This window comes from Centropristis striata, chromosome 2 (genome assembly GCF_030273125.1).
Source record: "Centropristis striata isolate RG_2023a ecotype Rhode Island chromosome 2, C.striata_1.0, whole genome shotgun sequence".
NCBI classification, from domain to species: domain Eukaryota; kingdom Metazoa; phylum Chordata; class Actinopteri; order Perciformes; family Serranidae; genus Centropristis; species Centropristis striata.
The window spans coordinates 27,441,044-27,462,499 of NC_081518.1; the positions used below are offsets into that span (position 1 = coordinate 27,441,044).

Consider the following 21,456-nt stretch of genomic DNA (forward strand, 5'->3'; position numbering starts at 1 on the left):
GGAAACATCCTATTAGGAAATCTGTTGAAATGTGTAAGAAATAGACCTCATGGATTTAAACAGATTATAACAAAAATTTGGGGAGTGATTATAGATCATAAACTCTGTTGGAAGCCACATTTATAAAACAGAAATTATCTAAATCTATTGCTATAATTTGCAAAACAAGATATATGTTGAATAGGAAAACCTGCATACATTGTACAGTTCACTAATAATGGCATATATGTCATACTGTATTGAAGTTTGGGAAAATTCATACAAAAAGGATATAGGCCATTCAATAAAACAATGGAAAAGACCTTACAGAATAATAAAATAAAGCTTCCATCCATCCATTCTCTTCCGCTTATCCTGGGCCGGGTCACGGGGGCAGCAGACTAAGTGAGGCATTCCATACGTCACACTCCCGAGCAATGTTGTTACCATCAATCTACTCATTAATTATTTAACGGGTCGTATGCCTACATTTTTTTATATATTGCTTATTCAAAAACATTGGAAATAATAGTAAAAAATTGTTTAAATAACGTCTTAAAATTAAAAATAGTTATATTGTTATCATCAGGATTGCAATCGATAGTAAAAATGTATTTTCCCCGTTTTCTATCTTTCTTATTACTGATATTCTGGGTTATTTTATGGACTGTATAGCATATGCAAAAATAATATGTGTTATTGTGTGAAATAGATTGGTGTTAATATGTATCATGTTTCGTCAGTAGCTAATCACACAAATGTTATGGTATGTTTTTTTATAATGTGCAATTGAAACAAACCATTCATTTATTTACTGGATCACCTGCTAAAGGAATAATTGACGTTTTGGGAATATGTATTTGCAGTATTTGCTTTTCTTGCTTAAGTTAAAAGATCAATATTATGCCACTGGTATCATTATTTTAATCTACCTCTCTGCCAGAAAGCGAATAATGAACTATCCCTTTTTACAAACAGGATGAGTTACAGCTGACATTTCATCTCTTGGAGCTCAGAGAACGTGTCTGTTTTCATATTTAAATTATGCTCACATACAGTATTCCTTCCACACGAGTACATCACATCTTTTGTGCATGAAAAACCAACAGCACATGATCTTATGGTTTATCAAAAGAGGCTTAGTAAAAACTGCATGTGCTCAGTTGTTCAGCATGACGCCACAGAGCCCTTGTTTACGTGAACTTGGGATGTCTGTTCTCATCCGGAGAAATGCCCCTGATGGGGAAGACAGAAGAAAAGGCCACCCACAGGGCAAGTAGCTGTCATCGTTGATTCACTGGGGGCTGAATTTAGTAAATTCTTAAGCAGCCTCGCAGCAGAAAAACCCACCTTCTATGGAGAAACTTCACAAAGGAGACCTCTTACATTCTCTGGGTGGGAGATTACTGGGAGGGCTGGTGCAATTATGCGTTCTCATGCTGAATGGAGTGTAGCGGAGAGTTGTAGCTAATCTGCAACTCAAACAAGGGTAAATCTAAGCTAATCAACAGCGAATTACAATGCCAGGCACAGGCAAAAACATAACAACTCAGGATGGGTGTGTGTTGGTGATTCATGCTATGCCTTTCAAACCGTGGTGAAATACGCCCTCGGGCAAGAAACAGCTTAGTCAAAGAGCCACTCAACACATTCGGAAGGAAATAAACACACAGCGATGCAAGAACAGGTAGAATGTTGAAATACAAAATTACATTACACTGGCTGAATATCAATCAAAGCCTGTCACAACAGCACATGAACCAGAGGAAAGACTTCATAATAAAGATGTCAGAAATCTGTTTGTACTTGAATATGCACACAGAAGACCTTTAAGAAGTCTAAATAAATGATTTCAGAAGTTGCAGTCTGTGCATGTTGCCGAGCAGATTGGCGTCTTACTCAAGATTTGTTTTGTTTTTAAAGGAAGTCAAGATGTTGGCATGATGGAGTAGTCTGTTGTGAATGTGATCACTGTTAAAAAGCAGGCTTAACCCATGCCTTATGAGTCATACCACACAATTATTCACAAGTAAATAATGCAAACAGGAGCTGAGTTTAGTTCTGTAAAAGCCTGATTGTTTGGGTTTGAACAGCAATAAAAAGTCAGCGATGGAATGCTTTAATACTGAGGATTCAATAGAGCGAAAAATCTGGAGTAATCCTGCAGGATTTCTTATCTTAATACGGTAATTTAGGTTAATGCAACACTTGTGATGTACAATCATGTTGAAACATCTTTGGGATTAAAATGTGGATTAATGTCTGAGGGGGGCAGAAAGTTGCTCCTTATAATATCTATGGAGAAATGAAGACTTTGCATTGCCCACAACATGGCAACAAGTGAGGTCAAAATCAATTTGAAGTTATAATCCTTTAAGATTTTCTCCTTATTAAACCCAATTTTTGATGCTATTTATGGCTGACAGTTATTCTGCTACAGTCATTAAATGTATTTACACTCATTATACCCACCAATATGAGGGAGTATATACAGATCTCAAGAAAACCTGCTAAAAATAGGCGATAGACTCCTTTCCCATTGCCTTTTTTTATTTGGTGCATCATATTCGATGCCCCAATTGTGCCAGACTCTATTAAGATATCACTCAATTTAACAGATCTGGGTTCCCTGTTACACAGATGATGGGGGGACTGGGGTTGGTTGTCACAGTGTTTGTAGCTTGTAGGTCATTAGGCATTTCATACTCAAACTACTATTAAAAGGAGAAACATAACAGCTTTAATTTTAGTCTACTTTTTAGCTGCTGGATAAATACATGTTGTAGCTAGTATAAAACCTTTGTTGCGAGGATGGTGGGGTTAACATTTATGGTTTAAACAAATAAAATTAAGTGATCCATCATTTTTTAAAAAGTGTCTTTCTTAAACAACTCAAAAAGTTACAAATATTTTCATAAAATGTCATTGATAACTAATCCTATGATTCAGCTCCATGTTAGTTGAATAAATCTGATGTTCGGCAGCCTTAACGATGCAGTAAACACATTGTTTTAACTGCTGATTTAAAATGAGTGCAACATGATGCTGAATTTTGTAGAAGAACTCAGTAATAAGGAAGAGCCTTTTCCATTTTTTTGTCGTAGCATCATGTCATAAATGGGGCGATAATTAGCGTGTCCACCCTGGTGTCATGTTCCCATCACTGTGGATCGGAGCTGGAGCAGATAAATAACCGTGACTACTGCAGAGTCATTTGTCTGGAGAATGAATGCCAATTGTAACCTTCCCAACTAAAGACAAAAGCCAGATGTAAGTGGGTGTTAGTGGGTTTTTTGTCCAGTGGGAAAGGGGTTTTAGTTACATCCTTATAAAGTAGTTTGCATTGTCAGTGGCCGAGTCTGCCAATCCCCATGGTGGATTCAAATGACTTGCATGAGGGAGTCAATGGAAAGAAGACAGTTAGGAATGGAAATATCATTGTGTCCAAAGGATCCAAAGGTTTTTCTTAAGTGTGGGCGCGATGCTGCAGGAACATGAGAGTTGATGAAATGCCATCCAAGAAATCCAGGTGGACTAATAAGTGTACCAGTCTGAGGCGGAACAGTTGTGTGTTTTTACTCCTTTGAGGCAGGATTTCACAACTAGGGATGGGTAATGATAATGATTTTGGTTATGATCAAGAAAACCATGGAAAATGTCTAGATATCAGCTCTTAAATTAAACTGTTAGGAGCTATTTTTGTTGTTGTCATTTTATTTGTCCAAACAAACACACCTTTAGTTGTACCAGGCATTAAAATGAACAAGAAATAGAAGAAAAGGGGTGGTCATATATTTTTTTTTGCATGACTGTATATACAGTACTATGCAAAAGCCTGTTTTGATAATGGACGCTTTTATTTTGAAAGGACGAAAAGAGACTTGATCCTGTCAATCGTAAAACTAACTCAGCTGAGATTAAACTGTAAAGACAATGTCAAGGAGTTTTAGAGTTAGTTTTCACAGTAATCTTGCATATTTAAGTGTGTTTTGTGTTTAAATAAGTTTTTGATAAAATTAAACCTGGTAATTCATGCTAGCAAGGTTTGATACAGTAATGTAGTTTTGCTCAAATGAATACACACAAAAACATGTGTTTTATAAACTGTAGCTTTATCCAACTTAATTCTAAGCTCATTGGCTTATTGACGTACGGCAGCTGAACTGAACGATTGGCCGTGTTTCAGTTCAGTGATACTGATACACAGTCATAGATAAAATTAAAATGTAAAAATCCACAGATCGACTTAAAAATCCACGTGATCAACCAAATTCTTAACGACCATTAATCGATCATCGATTAATTATTCCCATCCCTATTTACAATAATTTTCTATTCCTGATCAGTGCTTGTGAGGTAAACAGCATAATTGGCATAATGCTTAAGTTTACACAGTGCAAGGTATGGAATGAGCACATGCATGTATTGGATTAGGCTCAGCAGTGTGTTGCTGGGTGACGTTAGATTACGCTGATGAGCCAGGATAAACATTTTTGCTTGACTGCCCTGCTTTGTTTTGCTGGAGTCCTCTGCATCATCCTCCCCCCTGCTGTGCCAATGAAATGGTCTCATTGAAATGAATGAGGAGGCTGTGTTTTCTGACACAGCGCCATTGTTGGTCTAAATGGTCTTAGGTGTGAGAAGGGTAACGGCAGGCTCGTCTCTGATGACGAGGAGAGAGGAAGACCATTTCCCTTGTGAATTTTAGGTTCTTGTTCAAAAATAAGAATGGATATTTCATATATCCATTTCATAAAACCTGAGGTAAAACTATTGCTAGTTTATCCCTCCATACTTTGAGAAACCACATCCATAATTAGCAACATACAAGCTTATTTCATTTTTGCTCATCAGATTTTAATTGGAATAGGAAAAGCAAAAGATGAAAACGAATTTGAAAAAGGATTTTTTTAAGGAGAGTCATTTAGAAACAAAGCAGAGAATAGAAATCTGTTAAAGTGATTACATATCTATGTAAAGTATACTTTTAAGCATCATTCCTTATTCAAAAAGTAAATTCCACTGATTAACAACCCAGACTAAGCTGATATTGAAAAATATTTTAGCGTTGACAACTCCTGATAAAAAGTCAGGACAACCCAGTGGAGAATGAAGCAATTTTTTGGAAAACATAATTTGCCGTGTTCCCGTGAGATCAGGCCGTTTTTCCTCCTCAGCTTCTCCTCTGACATCACTCTGCAGCTGATGGGACCAGCCCCTTCTTGGCACCCTGGTGGTACTGATTCTCCAGCTTCCCTGTGAGAGAAAGGGGGTGAAAAGGAAGGGTGGGAGGGGAGAAAAGAGGAAGGGATGAATCAAAACACCATCAAAGGAACAGTGACCTTTCCGGGAGCTCAAGGCCAGCTGATTAGAGGTGGCCTTGGATAGACAGTGGAGAGAGAGAGAGAAAGAGAGAGATGATGAGGTAAAAGGCCAATCAGACCTTTTATTCTACTGCAAAGAGCGATTAGACCGTAACCTTTGTTGGCAGCAAAGTCAGGTAACTTAATTCAGTTACATAGATGTACAGTCAGTATAATCCAATGGAACCAAAGACCACACACACAAATATCTGCTGCTAGTTGAACAAAATCCAGAGTAGCTACAACTGAACGCACATTGTAATGTTTTTATGTCTTTATAACAAGACAATCATGTCCTACAAAGCTCTCATCACACTCACACATACACTAATTAAAACAGCCACAAATGTTGAAAAAAATAATCAATAAGTAGGTCTTTAACGCCCCGCAGAGGAATGAGTGTCTTGCTCCTCAGCTTGTTTAGCTGTTTATTCATAATTAGTGAAGCAAGATGTATGTGAACTGGTGTCAGGGTTGTTCACTTTGAACTCAACGGAGGATGTTCAGCAAGTGGTATAGTAGTATTTCAGCAGATGGCTTGGCTGCATAAATAAAAATAGAGATGCTAATGCCTTCTGGATGTCAGTGATAGCATCAGACTTTTAAAGTAACTCACAGTGGGGATTAATGACTTGAATGGCAGTTTGGTAAGCAGTGCCCCGGGGTCAAAGGTGGCAGAATCACACAGGATATCACCATAATCCAGTATAGGTGGTGCAATAGAATATAAAATTTATTTTGGTTTTCTTTTGAAAGGAAAAGGGTTGATGTCTGTAAAAAAAAAAAAAAAGATTTCGGTTTTAAACAAGGTCTTCAATCTGTGTTTTTTAAGGGCATTCCGCATATTAACCAAATTCCTAAAATGCTATACTGTATTTATTAGATTTCCAGTACGAGTGTTGGAGTAGGAGCATTAAAGTACATTTTGTTTTTAATTAAAAATTAAAAGACACAGATAAGAAGAAGATATCTTACATATAAGATGGTATCATCAGCATAAAAACAAACATTGCAATGTTCATTTGGAAAACAAGTATTATTCTTGTATCTTGCAAATAGTAGGGGGCCTAATCTTGATCCTTGTAGGACACCTGTATCAACCAACTTGTTCTGAAACCATCTGCAAAAACAGCCTGAACTCCAGCAACAAGATATGACGTGTAAATACAATAATAAAAAACTGGTAGGTATGTTTCATCAAATGATAAACATTACATTATACAATTGTTTCTCAGTGTACGACACAAATGCATCCAAGGAATGTTAGTGTCTGTGCATGTTTCTAGGGCTGCCAAGAATGTAACAGTCAAGGATTCTTTCACTAATCTCTTTGTTTTTATTTTGAAGCTGAGCTAACAGCACCTGCACAGACTTGCTGATTAGCAGACTGTCATTTTCAAGCTATAAAACAGTAGCCTTCATTGTTGTGAGAATCTCCATGGTTATAATTTATTGCTCACGGACTCATGTGAAGCTTAGACGAGAATGTTTACAAAGATTAAAACAGCTGAGCATCTTAAAGAGGGCTTTGATCAAGTTGCTATTTATATAAATACTTGTAGCTATGGCGTGTAAACAAAACCCCTGCAGCCTCTGACCATAGCTGACCTCTTAACATACTGTAACTGACACCTTTCTATCTCAATACAGCATTCACAATTCCTGAGCTCATTCTCAGAAACTGGGGTCTGCTGCTTTGTCCTTTTCAGAGTAGAACAACCTCAGCTGGGTTTTGATAACCTGTGTTGACCCCATCCTTAACTGGGAGGCAAATAATAACACCGTCTCTCTGCCTAAAACAAGCCTCCTGCTTGTCAAACTCAGCATTAGCTGGCTGTTTCCCCATGGCTGAGGCGGGGGAAAAAATGATACAAGTGTGACAGGCAGGGGTGGTGGTTGTCACTTGTGCTTTCTTTTCATGTTGTCACGTTTCGGCTGAACTCTGTGGGTAGCAGCAGCATAAACAAGGTGTTTAGGAGAAGTGCTGTTTGCTCACCATTTCCAAGCCTGTCTGAATGGCTGTCAGTGTCTGTCTGTGCTGCCAGGAGCGAGTGCTGCTTTGGCATGGAAACACTTCTGGAATTTTTTGGTGAAAGCTGCCAAACGGTCATCCAAGATTGCTTTAATGATAATTCCTCCCATAACAGAAGTGCTTCATTCTTGATTCTTTTTGGATGTTGAGTAAGTGAGAGCTCAGGTCAATGTTGTGAAAAATTGGTTCTGGCAACTTTCCTTTTCATGACGTTTTTTCTGTGAAATGTTGTGTATGAGCATATATGGAAACAAAATTATTATATCAGTCAAAACCAGCATTCACAAAGCCAGCATTTAGCAGTTGTACTGTGTTTGCTACTCATTTGGTCCACTCAGTTTGCCCCATATGCATCCTACTATAGAATAATGAAAGATTATTCAACTTTAAGGACACCTCAGGACACTGAAATGACACAATGCACAAACATAAGTTTCTGGGTATGACTTCAGGAACTATCCCCAGGGACTAGGAACAGGGTCTAAATAAAGTTCTGGGCCATTTTACTCCCTAAAAAGACTTGGTTTGGGTGGTGGTATTTTCTAAAAGTACAGGAGCCTTTGAGGAAGAGTTTGCAGGGATAATTGTCTCTGATTGGTCAAACACAACAGGCTCAGTCGCTTCATTGAACATTTTAGGATGAGGGGAGAACATTTCTCTTAGTTTGATAAGATTAAAAGTTCAAATATAATCTGTTCTTCCTTGGCCCATACTACACCCTTCCATCAAGTTTCATGAAAATCAGGCTGGTAGTTTCTCTGTAATCGTGCCGAGAAACAGACAAAACAAAACAGAAACAGAATCTCCTTGGCACACATAATAATGAGTAACTCTCAACACGATATGTTAAATTATCTTCAATATCCGATTAAAAATAACTACAGCCAGATTTCTGTCAGGAAATGCCTGTAGGTGCTTTGCTAAGGAAGGATACATGTATTAATTTTTGAGCCACCTGGAAGCAACAAGCTGTAAACACAACATTGACATATTATCACCTTATAAAGTTGTTAAACAGTTGCCTATTTACACTTGCGGCAGACATGGAGCAACATTAGCATTAATTCAAAGTCATCGCCACCTGGCAGATGTAAGTTGAATATTCACTCTCTCTTGTTTTTGTCTCAGACTCCTGAGGGAAATATTTGTCTCTTTAACTGCTAAATGCTTCACGATGTTCACCGGGTAGATGCTAACTGTGTCCGTTCGCCAATAACTGTTGAATTTTCTTCAAGAACTCAAGGTAACACCTGCTGAGTAATTGACTTACAAATGGTCATTTTGAGAGTAAAGTATCCCCTTAAGTACCTCAATATAGATTTAAAACAGTATAGACACATTTAAAAAAACAGGTTATAACACACCATAATGTAGTTGTAAGCAGATATAGAAAGTGTTGTTTTAATGTACGTTATTTGTAAACAATTGTGTATTTATGATTTAGATATTTTTACAGTATTAAAACATTAGCATTGTGTTGATTGAATGTTTTACATACTTTAAGTAAGTATTACCACTCAAATGACATTGTAGAATGGTAGAATTTGTTAGCATGTGTGCATATCTATGATGTTCATAGATACCAAATACTTGATCGTGCTGCTTGTAGTTTGTGAGATTCAACCATTTTCAGGCCCAGGGGACGATAGTTTTTCCTAAACTATTGGAGTACTCTACAAAAACAGTGGTTCCATGTGCCTAAAGGATAAATATAATATAAGAAAAACAGTTTTGAAAATGTCTGCACATTTGTGCTCGGCAAGCCAAGAGAGCACATTTATAGAAATTAAAAATGTCAGTTGTGGACACAAATGGGTTAATAATTGTTTATAAGTACGTCAGCGTCCACTTATGAAGGAGTTATATGGAGTAAGACCGCTGTCAAAAAGATGTGTCCATGTTATAAGCATTCATATTTGTAATGATAAACATTTGTGTGTAAATAAAAAAGTTGTACCCAAAATTCTGCTGTCACACACATGAGTCTGATAAATTATTAGGGTTAGGATTGTTTTTATGTGAGTATGAATCTAAAAGCTGTGAGTGCAAAGTCTTGTGAATACAACTCTAATTTCTACGACTACGAGTATTCACTGTGAACACGAATTCAAGTTTGTGGGTACGAGTCGAAAAACTGTTGAAATGACGTCACAGGCAGGTCACAGGCAGGTCACAGGCAGGTCACAGGGGAAAGCAATCGAACCCCGAAAAATGCGCCGAAGGATGGCTGACAACATGGACACCGTCGGGGAAGCATCATCATCATCATCACAGGTAAAGTAAATAACACATCCAACATTTATTTATTTTTATTTAGTTGTTTATTTCATGAAATTGTACTGTTTTAAATAATATGAAGTTTATGGACGTTAAGACATTCTGCTTTAGCTTACAAGCTAACCACATGTCAGTTACTGCTTGTGTAACCAAACAATAGAATTAGTCAGAGTCCTGACAGCAGTTTACTATCAATCCAGAATTTATTTATTATATACGTGTATATCTGAGATCAGACACACAAGTGTGGTTTGCATGGGTCCAGACTAGTAATATTAATTAATAATTTAATAATTGATATTTGTTGTATTAACTTGCATGCTAATGATTGGCATACATTATTTTGCTAAAAATACAAAATTATTTTTTATGTCTGTCCAGCCTATGTGGGATAGAGTACTGTATGTTGGTAAATGACTATGTTAACAGTGACATTTAGCCTAATGCATCAAACTTGTTGTTTACAGGGACCAGTAGCTGCTCGGTTATTGGAACGTCTGAAATCAAGGATTACAGATGTGTTGAATCAACCACACTTGAATTTGGACTATTTACAATACATTGTAAATCAAGAAACATTCATTGTGACGGCTGCCTCCAGTACTTTAAACATCCCAGCAGCGGAGCGGCGTAGGTGCATTCCCTCGTTTGATTCTCCGGTCGTTAGCTTGTAACCTAAAGCAGAATGTCTTAACGTCCATAAACTTCATATTATTTAAAACAGTACAATTTCATGAAATAAACAACTAAATAAAAATAAATAAATGTTGGATGTGTTATTTACTTTACCTGTGATGATGATGATGATGATGCTTCCCCGACGGTGTCCATGTTGTCAGCCATCCTTGACCTGCCTGTGACGTCATTTCAACAGTTTTTCGACTCGTACCCACAAACTTGAATTCGTGTTCACAGTGAATACTCGTAGTCGTAGAAATTAGAGTTGTATTCACAAGACTTTGCACTCACAGCTTTTAGATTCATACTCACATAAAAACAATCCTAACCCTAATAATTTATCAGACTCATGTGTGTGACAGCAGAATTTTGGGTACAACTTTTTTATTTACACACAAATGTTTATCATTACAAATACGAATGCTTATAACATGGACACATCTTTTTGACAGCGGTCTTACTCCATAGAGTTACAGTTGCTAGTACATGAATAAAGACTTCTATCTGCTTACAACTTCATTATCATGTTTATCAATGTTAAATAGTGCCTATAAACAGAACAATCAATTACATATTTGTTTTGAATCAGCGAATCTTTGTGTGGAGGTGTGGGCAGCACTTAGTGAGCATCACAGATAAACACATTTCAGCTGAAGAATACATTTTTAAAATGCTATTAATCATCTAAATGATCAAAATTTGAATTAAATACAAGGCCATTTACTTATTCAATATTGGCTTAACTTATTCTTAAAACACATCATAAAATGAACGAACAAGGCTGAACAAACCACAAAATGTTATCAAAACAGAAAAACTAATGAAGCGACTGCAGGAAGAATCTACAGTATGTTGTAGTTTGCATGGGAGCTCTCTGATATAAACCAGCTATCACCATGTCCTCACTGCTCCACATCCACCCACCAACCAGCACCACCTTTGCTGTCCTCGACTTGTCAGACACTGGTTCTCTAGCGAGTTGTGACGAACTGTCATGTGCGTGACTAAACCGGCTCAACGCTGCGCTGTTGGTTGGAGAAATCACTCAGCCATTACAGCCCCTCAGTGTCTGTGAAAACAGCTTCAGGCAGGGAGGTTTGGACCAAGAGATGGAGAGAGACTGTTTTCTCTGCAGTGGGAAGCATGGTTCATGCTTCTCCCTAACCCCTTGCAAACAGCATGCCAACGCAAGTCTCAAACAGCACCTTCTCTATCCACTTGTAAATTCACCAGCTCGGCAGCACAGGAAGGGAATGTAAATTAGGTGTGACTAACAGCAAGATGGGAATCCAGGCAGTTTTCCCCCCTCCTCTCGCGCTGCTCTCCCCTGACTACCGAGGGTTTTGTACACATCCACTTTCCTGCAGTGCTCCAGGCTGTCGGCTTGGTTTCACGTACAGAATGACTTCAGCTGGAGGTATACTAAGCTGAGGCCAGATAAGGAAAAGAAGATAGAAGGGCAGCGTTGCTGAGCTAAAGTCAGAATGAAGCCTTTTCAAAAGAACCTATGAGATTTATCAGGAACTGGGAGCCTTTTTGCTTCATCTTCAAACCATTGGAGCAACCATGTTTACTGAAATATGGGAAATACATCTGCCACATGCGATTTCTCAGAATTTTTTTGGCTGTATTGATTGCTGCAAGCTTTGTAAGCATAGGTACACTAAATTCTTTTCAAGGATAAGGCTGCTGATATTTTTGTTATTGCAAACAAATCCCAAGAACAGACCAGAAAGAACAACAAATTGATCGTACTAACAGTGAGTACAGCCTGATACAGATTAGTCCTCTGTGCCACAGAGCTGGAGAAATGCATCCACAGGAGCTTCTGCAGTCTTATTAATAGACTGTGTAAAATAGTCTCTGAGACATCAGCTATAGGTTTCTCTAGAGCCAAAATGGAACTCAAGGTGAGCGGCTCCCCTCTCATAAATTATATAACAATAATGAAACTTTATTTGTATAGCACTTTTAAAAACAACATTTTCATAGTGTTTTGACAGACAAAGACAAGCAAGAGCAGAAGGCAAAAGGAAACATGACAACAAAAGGCGAAACAGTGTGGAAGAAGAAGAGCAAGACAAAAATCAGGGCAAAATTTATACAAGAAGGCAAAGACGAAAAAAACATCAGAGCGGACAGGAGACAAATTAAGAAGTAATATTTATCTGGAAAAACAAACAAACAAACAAAAACATCTGGACACACAAACACAAAAAATAATTATATATTATTATATTATATATAATAATTAATTGGTAGAAGCAAAATAGACAATAAAACCGTCAAAGTCTATGAAAATGGGTCTCATAACGGGATTTAAAAGAAGTACAACTTTGAGCCTTAATACAAATTAAATGGGTGAGTTATGTAAAACAAAAATCACCCTCCTCACAGTCGTGAAGGTGGAATTAGCTATGCAGACCAAACTGTTTTTGCACCATGCTTTAAATACGTTTATTTCCTCTGTTAAATTATGCATTTTAACATAGGGGCCTATGGGGACTGACTCCCTTTTGGTGCCAGCCTCGAGAGGCCAGTCGAGGAACTGCAGTTCTTGGCTTTACTTTTCAGCCCCGCAGGTTGCTGCTTGTGTGGAATATACGCCTTCCCATCTGTTCCTTGACACCATGTTTGAATTCAAACCATTAAATCCTGTCTTTTAGTTTCAGATTGTTAAAGCTTTTTTCACTCTAAACTCCTTTTTTACTCTCCAGGCAGTATACTTGTGATAGACTCTGAATTGGTTATTGTGGGAGCCCAGTGGGAATCAATGTAGCAGATACTGCTGAAGGTGTTACATTCAATCACAGGAGCTGCTGCTGCTCCACTTTCTAACTTTCCCCTTTCTGTGTCATCATTTGTAGGCATGAAGTAATTTCCTGATGTCAAAGTGTGTCATCAGAGTGTATCAACATGTGGTTAAAGTGTATATGCAGAGCTGTTCTGGGTTTATTATCCAGGTGCTTTGGGACCGGTGTGCAATAAAAAGATAAAATACAAAATTCAGCTTTTTTATTCTTCTGTGTGTAGGCAGTTACTCTCAAAGAAAGAGAAACAGCATCCAGCCAATTATTCTTGTGATTATTACTGCAAGGAGGCTGATGGGCCTGCATGTTATTGATGTCAGGGAGGATGTCAATGGACCTCTATTTCAGTCTAATAAACACTCTTTGCACTACTGCCCCTGGCTTTTCAAGGGATTATGTGAGTGCGCTTTCCATCAGCGATGAGCTGTATTCTCCCATTATGTGTAATGGGAATAGTATGCATGCAGTCATATTTGTGAATATGTAAGCAGAGTATCCAAGTGTAGTGTGCATGTGAGCGTCTGTGTGTCTGAGTGTGTGTTCTGGAGTGTGTTTTACGGGCTTGATGATGGAGCGCTAGCCCTCTGCAGACAACCTGTGCTTATTTTATGGCCTCCTCCCCAGCTGCAGCATGTGGGCAATAAACCTTTCTCCAGCAATCTCCAAACAGTGCAGCAATCAATGGGAAATTATCTCAGCCAATCGATGGGCCAGCCTTTCTATTTCTCCCTCTCTCTACCTCTCCTGCTGTCCTATCTGTATCCCTTTCTCTCACCGCCCCTCTCCCTCTCCTCATCCCTTCTGTCTCATTTTTGCTGTCTCCCTGTTTTTTCCACCCACTCTTTCACTCACCCGCCCTCCCTCCCCCACTTTTACTTGCGTTCCCTCCAGCTCTCTCGGCTCGGCAGCACCTACTCTGAAATGCGACAGCTCAGCAGCTCCAGAGCCATTAACAAAAGTCGCCTTCACCCAAGGAGTATGGAACATTGCTGGATTGACTTTCCTGGCGAATATAATGAGTCTGACTTGTTCATACAACCAGAGAATACTCCCTCTGACAGACATGACAACAAGGCCCACTTACTGTACAATATGTTGTTGTTGCTGTTGTCCTTGGTTGTTTGTGGCCAGTCACAAACCTTGTTATTTCTCCATGTATTAATAAGTTGAGGAAATTGCCCAAAGGACACATCTCAAATTGTTTCCCTGTATTACAAAAAATGCTAAATTCAGTCCTTTGAGCGTTAGTAGTGTAAAGCTGCTAAGGTGACTGACATGACAAACAACTGTTATTACTGTCATTCATAAGCACACAAATACTGAAGAACTGACTAACTACAGTGATTAACCCTAACCCAGGGAGGGTTAACCCCAAAATCAAAATTGTTTTGGTGTGAGCTGCCAAGTAATAATGACTCTATAGTACCTGAGTCAACTACAGCCAAACAGTATCATAAGCAAGGACTTTTCTATGGCAAACGCAATGGTCTTTAAAAGTGTGATTAGTAAGATTTGGCCAAATGTATAGTTTAAACATTCTAAAAATGAACTTGTATTATAAACAGAATGTGAAGGAGTGACAATGTTGATGTCATGTCATTTATTTATTATGTTGCAGAAACATACACTGAAATTAGAATGCTACTCAGCTAACTTATGGAGGCAATAGTGAGTCTGTGAAGCTTCCAGTATGTCCTCAGACAGAACAAAGACGTGGCCACAGCTACACAGTTAGCTGTACAACAGTAGGTTGGAACTAAAAACTAAAATTAAGACCTCAATGTTCCACATTAACTGAGATTCACAGTTGCAATGGTTGAGTCATTGCTCACTGGAGTGCATGGAGACCAAAAGCCGGCAAAGAGGAGTCACAGTTCAGGATAGACTAACAGCGACTTGTATAAACCTGCTGTAGTATCTTTCTCCCACTGCACGGATATCTGCATTATGGTGATATTAGACCAGGCTTAATGAAAACATCCCTGACTTAGTTCAGCCATAGAGCTAGCAGGCAATAATGTAAAGACCATGGAGACCCCATGACTCTGCTGGCTGTTGATCTCTGTGCACTCCACTGAGCAAGTGATCTCTGCAGGGATTGAGCGATGACTCTCAGGGGACTCGTCCATTGCAACAGTCTCTTAAACACAGAATCTCAGTTTGGTTCTAAGTCTTAATTTTAGTTTTAGACTGGAGTAAAGTCACACAACCTCTGCATTAAGTCAAGCATGCATTCCTTGCACAAGGTGAACTATTGTCCCCTATTTGTTGGAGTATGTGGCCTGTAATTTTAACTTGCACCTTTAAGTGTATGATTCTGGAGAAAGATAGTTGATTGTTGTGTCTCATTCTCAGGATGTCAGTACAGACACTTTGGGTTGGTGTATCGTCACTGTACACCAACAAAAAGTGCTAGTATTTGACGACCTGGGAACAAGACTTTAGAATCACATAGTGCACCTTTAAACTGTGGTGGCAGCAGCCTCAAGCTGTAAATACTCAGAACAAGACATACTTCATGTCAGGCAACAAAAGTTGTGCTTCATTTTTTTGAGCCGTGTATGGGTGAGAAGCTGGTTAAAAGCAGAAGCAGGAGCTTTTACTAACCAGTAGGAGTTGTTGGTAAAAGCATTCAATAACCAGGATACGGACCATAAAATGTCTTTCATGTAGAGGCAGCACAAAGGTTCTTGTATTCCCTTGTGTGTGTTTACTGCTTGTACATCTCTGATTCAAAAAACGTTTGGTGGAGGTGACGGGGAGCTTATTCTTTTCTGTCTTTTGTTTGGAATTTTATTCTAATTTCAGTCTCATTCCTCCTGCTTGTTCTCTGAAAGCACAATGACTCAATCACTACCAGCACAGAGGCACAAGTAATGTGAGGAATTTGGAGAAGAAAAAAAAATCTGTTAAGTGTTTGGAGCTGTGCCCACTTTCTTTTCCAACATGCACTTGGCTAGCTGCTGCAGAAAGTGAGCGTGACTGTCAGATTGTCGGTTTCTGAAAGTAGCAAAACTGAGTGATGAAAACCACCTCCAGCTGACTGAAGCAGTATTTCACTGCCTGCTGGAACTGCACTTTGAGTTTGACGAAAATACATACATATATATATATATATATATATATATATATATATATATATATATATATATATATATATATATATATATAGTATGGCCTTTCAGGTTACAGAGGGAAGCTTATATTTTGAGGGTTAGCGGTTCAAACACCATGAAAAGCAGTTATAATGTGAGAGGGCTGATCCTTAACAACTTTAGTGTTGAAGGGTTTCTAGGTGAGGCACAAACTTCAACTGTTCTTTGACAGTTAACATAACACTTCAGTGCTTCTGGTCAACTGTGAGCCAAACTAAAGTGCAAAGTGAGGCAGAAAAAGTGAACCCAGGCAATTTGTTTTGTATATAATGGATGAGTTCCTACACCACTGAGCAGAACAATACACAGATTGTGATTATTTCGTGGGAAAGAAGCCTGTTGGTGGAAATCAATCCAACAGTGTGAGCTTGAACCGAGAGTTAGATAATGGTGTCACACAGTATACATATTGATTACATGCTGGAGGCTATTCTGGGTGTAAAAATAAATACATCAGCCTACATTAAATGGGTCTGTGGTTCTAAAACGTTTGAGGACTTGGTCGATCATCGTTACTTAGCCTTCATTTGACATTGCGGCTACAATGTTCAAACTTCCTGACTTAAAATGTTTGTGGGTCACGTTATATTCACACACTAACTAAATCCTAATGTGTCTCCTCTCAGAGCTGATGTCACGGCTCCCATCTGCAGTCACTTGGCCCTAGCAATCGTATTTCCTTCCCCTCCTAACGACATTCACACTGCAAACATACATGATAAACAACTTCCCGAAAGTCACTTAATTTCCTGTTCAGCTGAACAACAAGGAAAGCTGAACAGTTTAAAGTCTGTCAGCCAAAGAATGTTGGACATGACTAAAACCTGTCAACAGCCAATCAGATATCCTGGCAGACTGAAGGTTTATTGCATTTATTCAGTCCTCTGGAAATACGGAATACATTTTTCAAACACAGCCTGGAGCTGACACAGTTTTCTTTTTTTACATTCCTGGGCTGTTAATAAGACTTCACTGCCGTTTCTGCCCTGAGCTCCCCCAAAACACCACACTAAAGCAGTAAAAATACATTATCTAAATGTTTAAAGCTCCATGCTCTTAGACAAAATGAAGCTTCCTCTAGTACACAAAGTTGCTCACTCAATATGGGTTGTTTGGCAAAACTATGTAACTTTTGAATGCCTAAATGACATTTTTATTCTCTTGCAAATAAAAAGTTGAGCTCACCAACAATAAAACTCATCCTTGTTTAATTCAGCTCTGTCCACATGCCCAGCCTTACTTGGTCTGGTAGTTGCTTTAGGTTGAAATATTGTTGCTCACTTTATGCTCTTGTTATGCTGTTTTAGGACACAATCTCAACATTTATCACTATCCTCTTAGTGGGAGATAGTGGCTGTTTATCAAGAGATACATAGTCAAAACTTTCATTATTGTGTGTTTATATTTCAACCTCTCAAGTGTACAGACACTCTTCAGTTGATTTTGCACTAGAGATAAACTTAAGTTTAAGTTGAGTCCCATTGGATAATAAAACTCCAAATAAAACTCCCCAAACCATCTTTCGACTTATACAACAATCACCAATTCTGGTTTGATCAAAATAAACCATTAATTCACCACCTAGTGAGTTTTACTTTGGTTCTGTCGGCTTGAAATGACATTTTGTGTTTTATGACATGGTAAAAATACAGTTTTTTTCAATGGAGTCTAGTATATTTGGCAAGTGCAACATAGCTGCTCTTTCCAGTTAAACAAAAAAGGATTTTACTCTATCAAAATCTCTCTATGGATCCTTTATTTTAGTCACTGTTACAATCATTAAAAAGCAGTACCGGTGTGTGTATAGGCAAACATGTGCTTCTCCTTCCAACCTTTGTTATAGATGAGCACCACTATTGCACGTGCCCCAGGCACAACGTTTGAACCACGATTAGCTCAAAATCCATAAAAAGAGCCTGAAGGTGAAGAAAATCGGAACCGATTGCATTAGAGACTATGGAGCAGAGTCAGATAGTTGTTGGACCCTGGTCGGACCTTGCTGGGGATTGGCCGGTTTGTGTTTGAGGGGCGGGACTTGGGGAAGGGTTTCTTTTCACCAAAAAGTGACAACTTTGCATGCCTGACTCTCACTTAACTTCACTTCACCACAAAATGGTAAGAAGTGAAAGGGTATCTTTAACAGTCAAATCAAACATTTCCTATCACATCCTATTATTAAAGATCATAGTGTTTCATTTTCATTCAAATACACTTAAACAGTTTTGAACAAATAATGTAGCAGAATTTTTTGAGGTTTGCTCACAACTATTTCCTGTTGAATGGAAATGAACGAGCAGATGGATCTTCCTTCTGGAAGCCATGTGCCACATGTCCTACTCTGTCATCACACCATTGATGCCTGACCCTTTCTTTTGAAGAGTGCCTTTAGTTAAACATTACCAGTTTAAAAGAAACACGGATTCTTGATTTACAAGCTCAATTACTGAGAAACGCAGAGTGCCTGGGCACGAAGGTCCATCAGTTACTGGGAGTAGCCTGCACTGATGTTTCCCCTGCAGCCACGAGTGATTCTTGAAAATGGGAGCAGAGCCTCACAGCTGATCAATCACTTCTCTTAGACGTTCTTACAATAAGCTGGCACTGCAGAACAGTTTGTTATTGAGAGATCTGAGCTCTCAGCGGTGCTCATAAAGCATCGTGGGAAATACTTAACACATTGTAACACATTCCTTGTAATTATCTTCAGATATTTTGCTAATAAAACTCTGGATTTTCTGGGTAATTCAATTAACATGTATTTTTATCACTTCTTGTTGCCTTTGGAGTGAGTTTTATTGAGGCTCTATGTGTGAAAAAAGAGCATGTTTTTATAATATTTGTTCCTTTCAAGTAAATTGTATTGTCATGGCCACCAGTTTCTGATTCCCATTCATAACCTAACGGGAGAAAACAGAGAAGTCAGCTGGAGACAACATGAGTGCTGCAGATGAAAATCAAATATATTCTGTCTGTGCACTCTGTCACTTCTCGTTTAAAGTATGAATATATTGGGAGATCATGGGCAGAAACACTCTGTGTTTTATGGATCTATTTAGCATTTCCCCACAGAACTGTGGCTGAGCATTAATGTTTTCCTTTGTCCTCACTAAGATCCCGGGGAATGTAAAGACTCTGGGATGTTGCTTGAACAAATTTAATTTCTAATTCACTTACTGGATCAAAATACAGACTACTCTCAGCATCCACTATTCTGGCTTTACGCCCTACTAGAGACAGACCGTATCATAATAACTGCATTTTTGTTTTAAATGTACATTCATCCATATTACTGTGGTACATTTGCTTAAATTAGACTGTAAATATGGTTAAACATCTCTTAGCCAATGCACTAGAAAGGTAATCTTTGTAAGTGGTCATGCGTAATAATAAACTCAGAGATGTATCCAAAAATGGATTCAGTGAAGATAACTCTGTTTTGAATTTCCATTATCCCTATATCACTACATTACTTCATGTATTATCCATGAGGGCTCAAAGTTAATTAGGCAACACAGAAGAACCAAGAAGCCACATTAGACATTCAAAAAGCTCATTTTAAACAAGTTGAACATATGTCCAGTTAAGTTGTCCCACAGCTAAATGTAACTGTTTGTTTCTTTAATTGAGACACAATCATCAAACAGTTTAATCTCCTTGTGACAGTACACTTCTATATTAAAGCACCTACAAGATATTTATGTGTGTGTTGATTTTGGTGCCCCCTGTGGTCAAAAGTGGTAGTGTTTCCATGAGCTCCACCGCCTTGTTTCAGAGATCGTGATCTAGTGTGTGCATTTGTTTTTGAAGCTAATGAAAGAAAGACAGAACGTATTCTAAAACTAGGAGGGGTCACGATTTTTATTTTAAGTCACTGATCAGAATTCGATTTTCCATTATTTTGACTATCATAATCAGAAGCAGGATCGTTAAAAAACATTGGGATGCCATGTAAAACCCAAATAAAAACAGAATACATGCTAAATGCTGAATGGACTGCCCTTGTATAGCGTTTTTCTAGTCTTTGCAACCACTCGAATTGCTTTTACACTACAGACTGCGCTCATTCACCCTTTTACACATACATTCACACTGGAGGCCGAGGCTACCCTACATGGTGCCACCTGCCACCATCAGGAATTCATTCACACACCTCAGCATCAAGAGCAATTTGGGGTTCAGTATCTTGCCAAAGGATACTTAAACATGTATCAACATTCCAATCAGTGGGCGGCCACTCTGCCAACTGAGCCACAGCAGCCCCAAACACAGTTTGAACATAAAATATATTGTCATCGTAGAGTTTTCAATGTCACAAAGGATTAGCAAATGATCACATTCTGCTTTATTTAAGTTTTAGACTCCCCAACCTTTTTGGAATTGGGGTTGGTTTCCATTCAAGAGACAAAGCCTTGTAGCAACTCCTGTTGGAAGCAAAGGAAGAGCTAGTGTGATGTTGTTTTGCTGCTTCCTGTGTCAAACAGATGGTCAACATTGGTCAATGTTGATGTAAAGTACAGCCAACAACTGTTCGTGAACCTTAACCAAGTAGTTTTGTGCCTAAACCTAAAAAAACTCTTGGCCAAGGTCAAATCAGAATACAGATTTATTTTTTCAACGGTAATTTATAACCATTTTGGAAAGCACTTTAAAAAGATGTGGTACTGCTGAGAGGGGCCGTTCAGGAGGGCAGTTTCAAACAAAGTAATTTGATGTGTAATTTGGAGGACTTGTTGGAAAATATGCTCTGTTTTTTTTTTTTTAGATCTAAAGCACAGAAGAACAAACGAGTTACATATTAAATTATGTTTGTTGATAGCTACACACTTTGTGAGAAAAACTGCCAATCTTCTCCTCCTCTCTGTAATCTTCTCAGCTGGTAAAATCAACTCCTGCCAGTTTACAATGAAAACGCTGGTGATGAGAAAATCTAGTGTCCCAATCAGACTTCTCAGCACCCTCGAGGAAGCATTGAAAATGAAGAGTGAAAAATGAGGGCAGTCACCCAGAAGATGTTTTATTCCTTTCACATCAGCTTATATAATATCTTCTGGTTAGAACAACGTGTTGTCACTGAAGTCCCAACACAGGCAGCTACTCCAAACACTCTGTCTGCGTGTTGTTTAAACAGCTGTCAAATCGCAGCAAATTAGAAAAGGGGAGTT

The 21,456-nt window shown here is 38.5% G+C and overlaps 1 protein-coding gene across 1 annotated transcript in view; it reads right to left on the minus strand.

Moving 5' to 3' along the window:
• Window positions 1-3,726: 3,726 nt before the first annotated feature.
• trip4 (thyroid hormone receptor interactor 4) overlaps window positions 3,727-21,456 on the minus strand; it is a 99,049-nt gene continuing 81,319 nt past the window's right edge. The window contains exon 13 of the mRNA XM_059355945.1: window positions 3,727-5,235. Within this exon, the coding sequence (XP_059211928.1) occupies window positions 5,171-5,235 (65 nt within the window). The 3' untranslated portion in view covers window positions 3,727-5,170. The remainder of the gene's footprint in view (window positions 5,236-21,456) is intronic.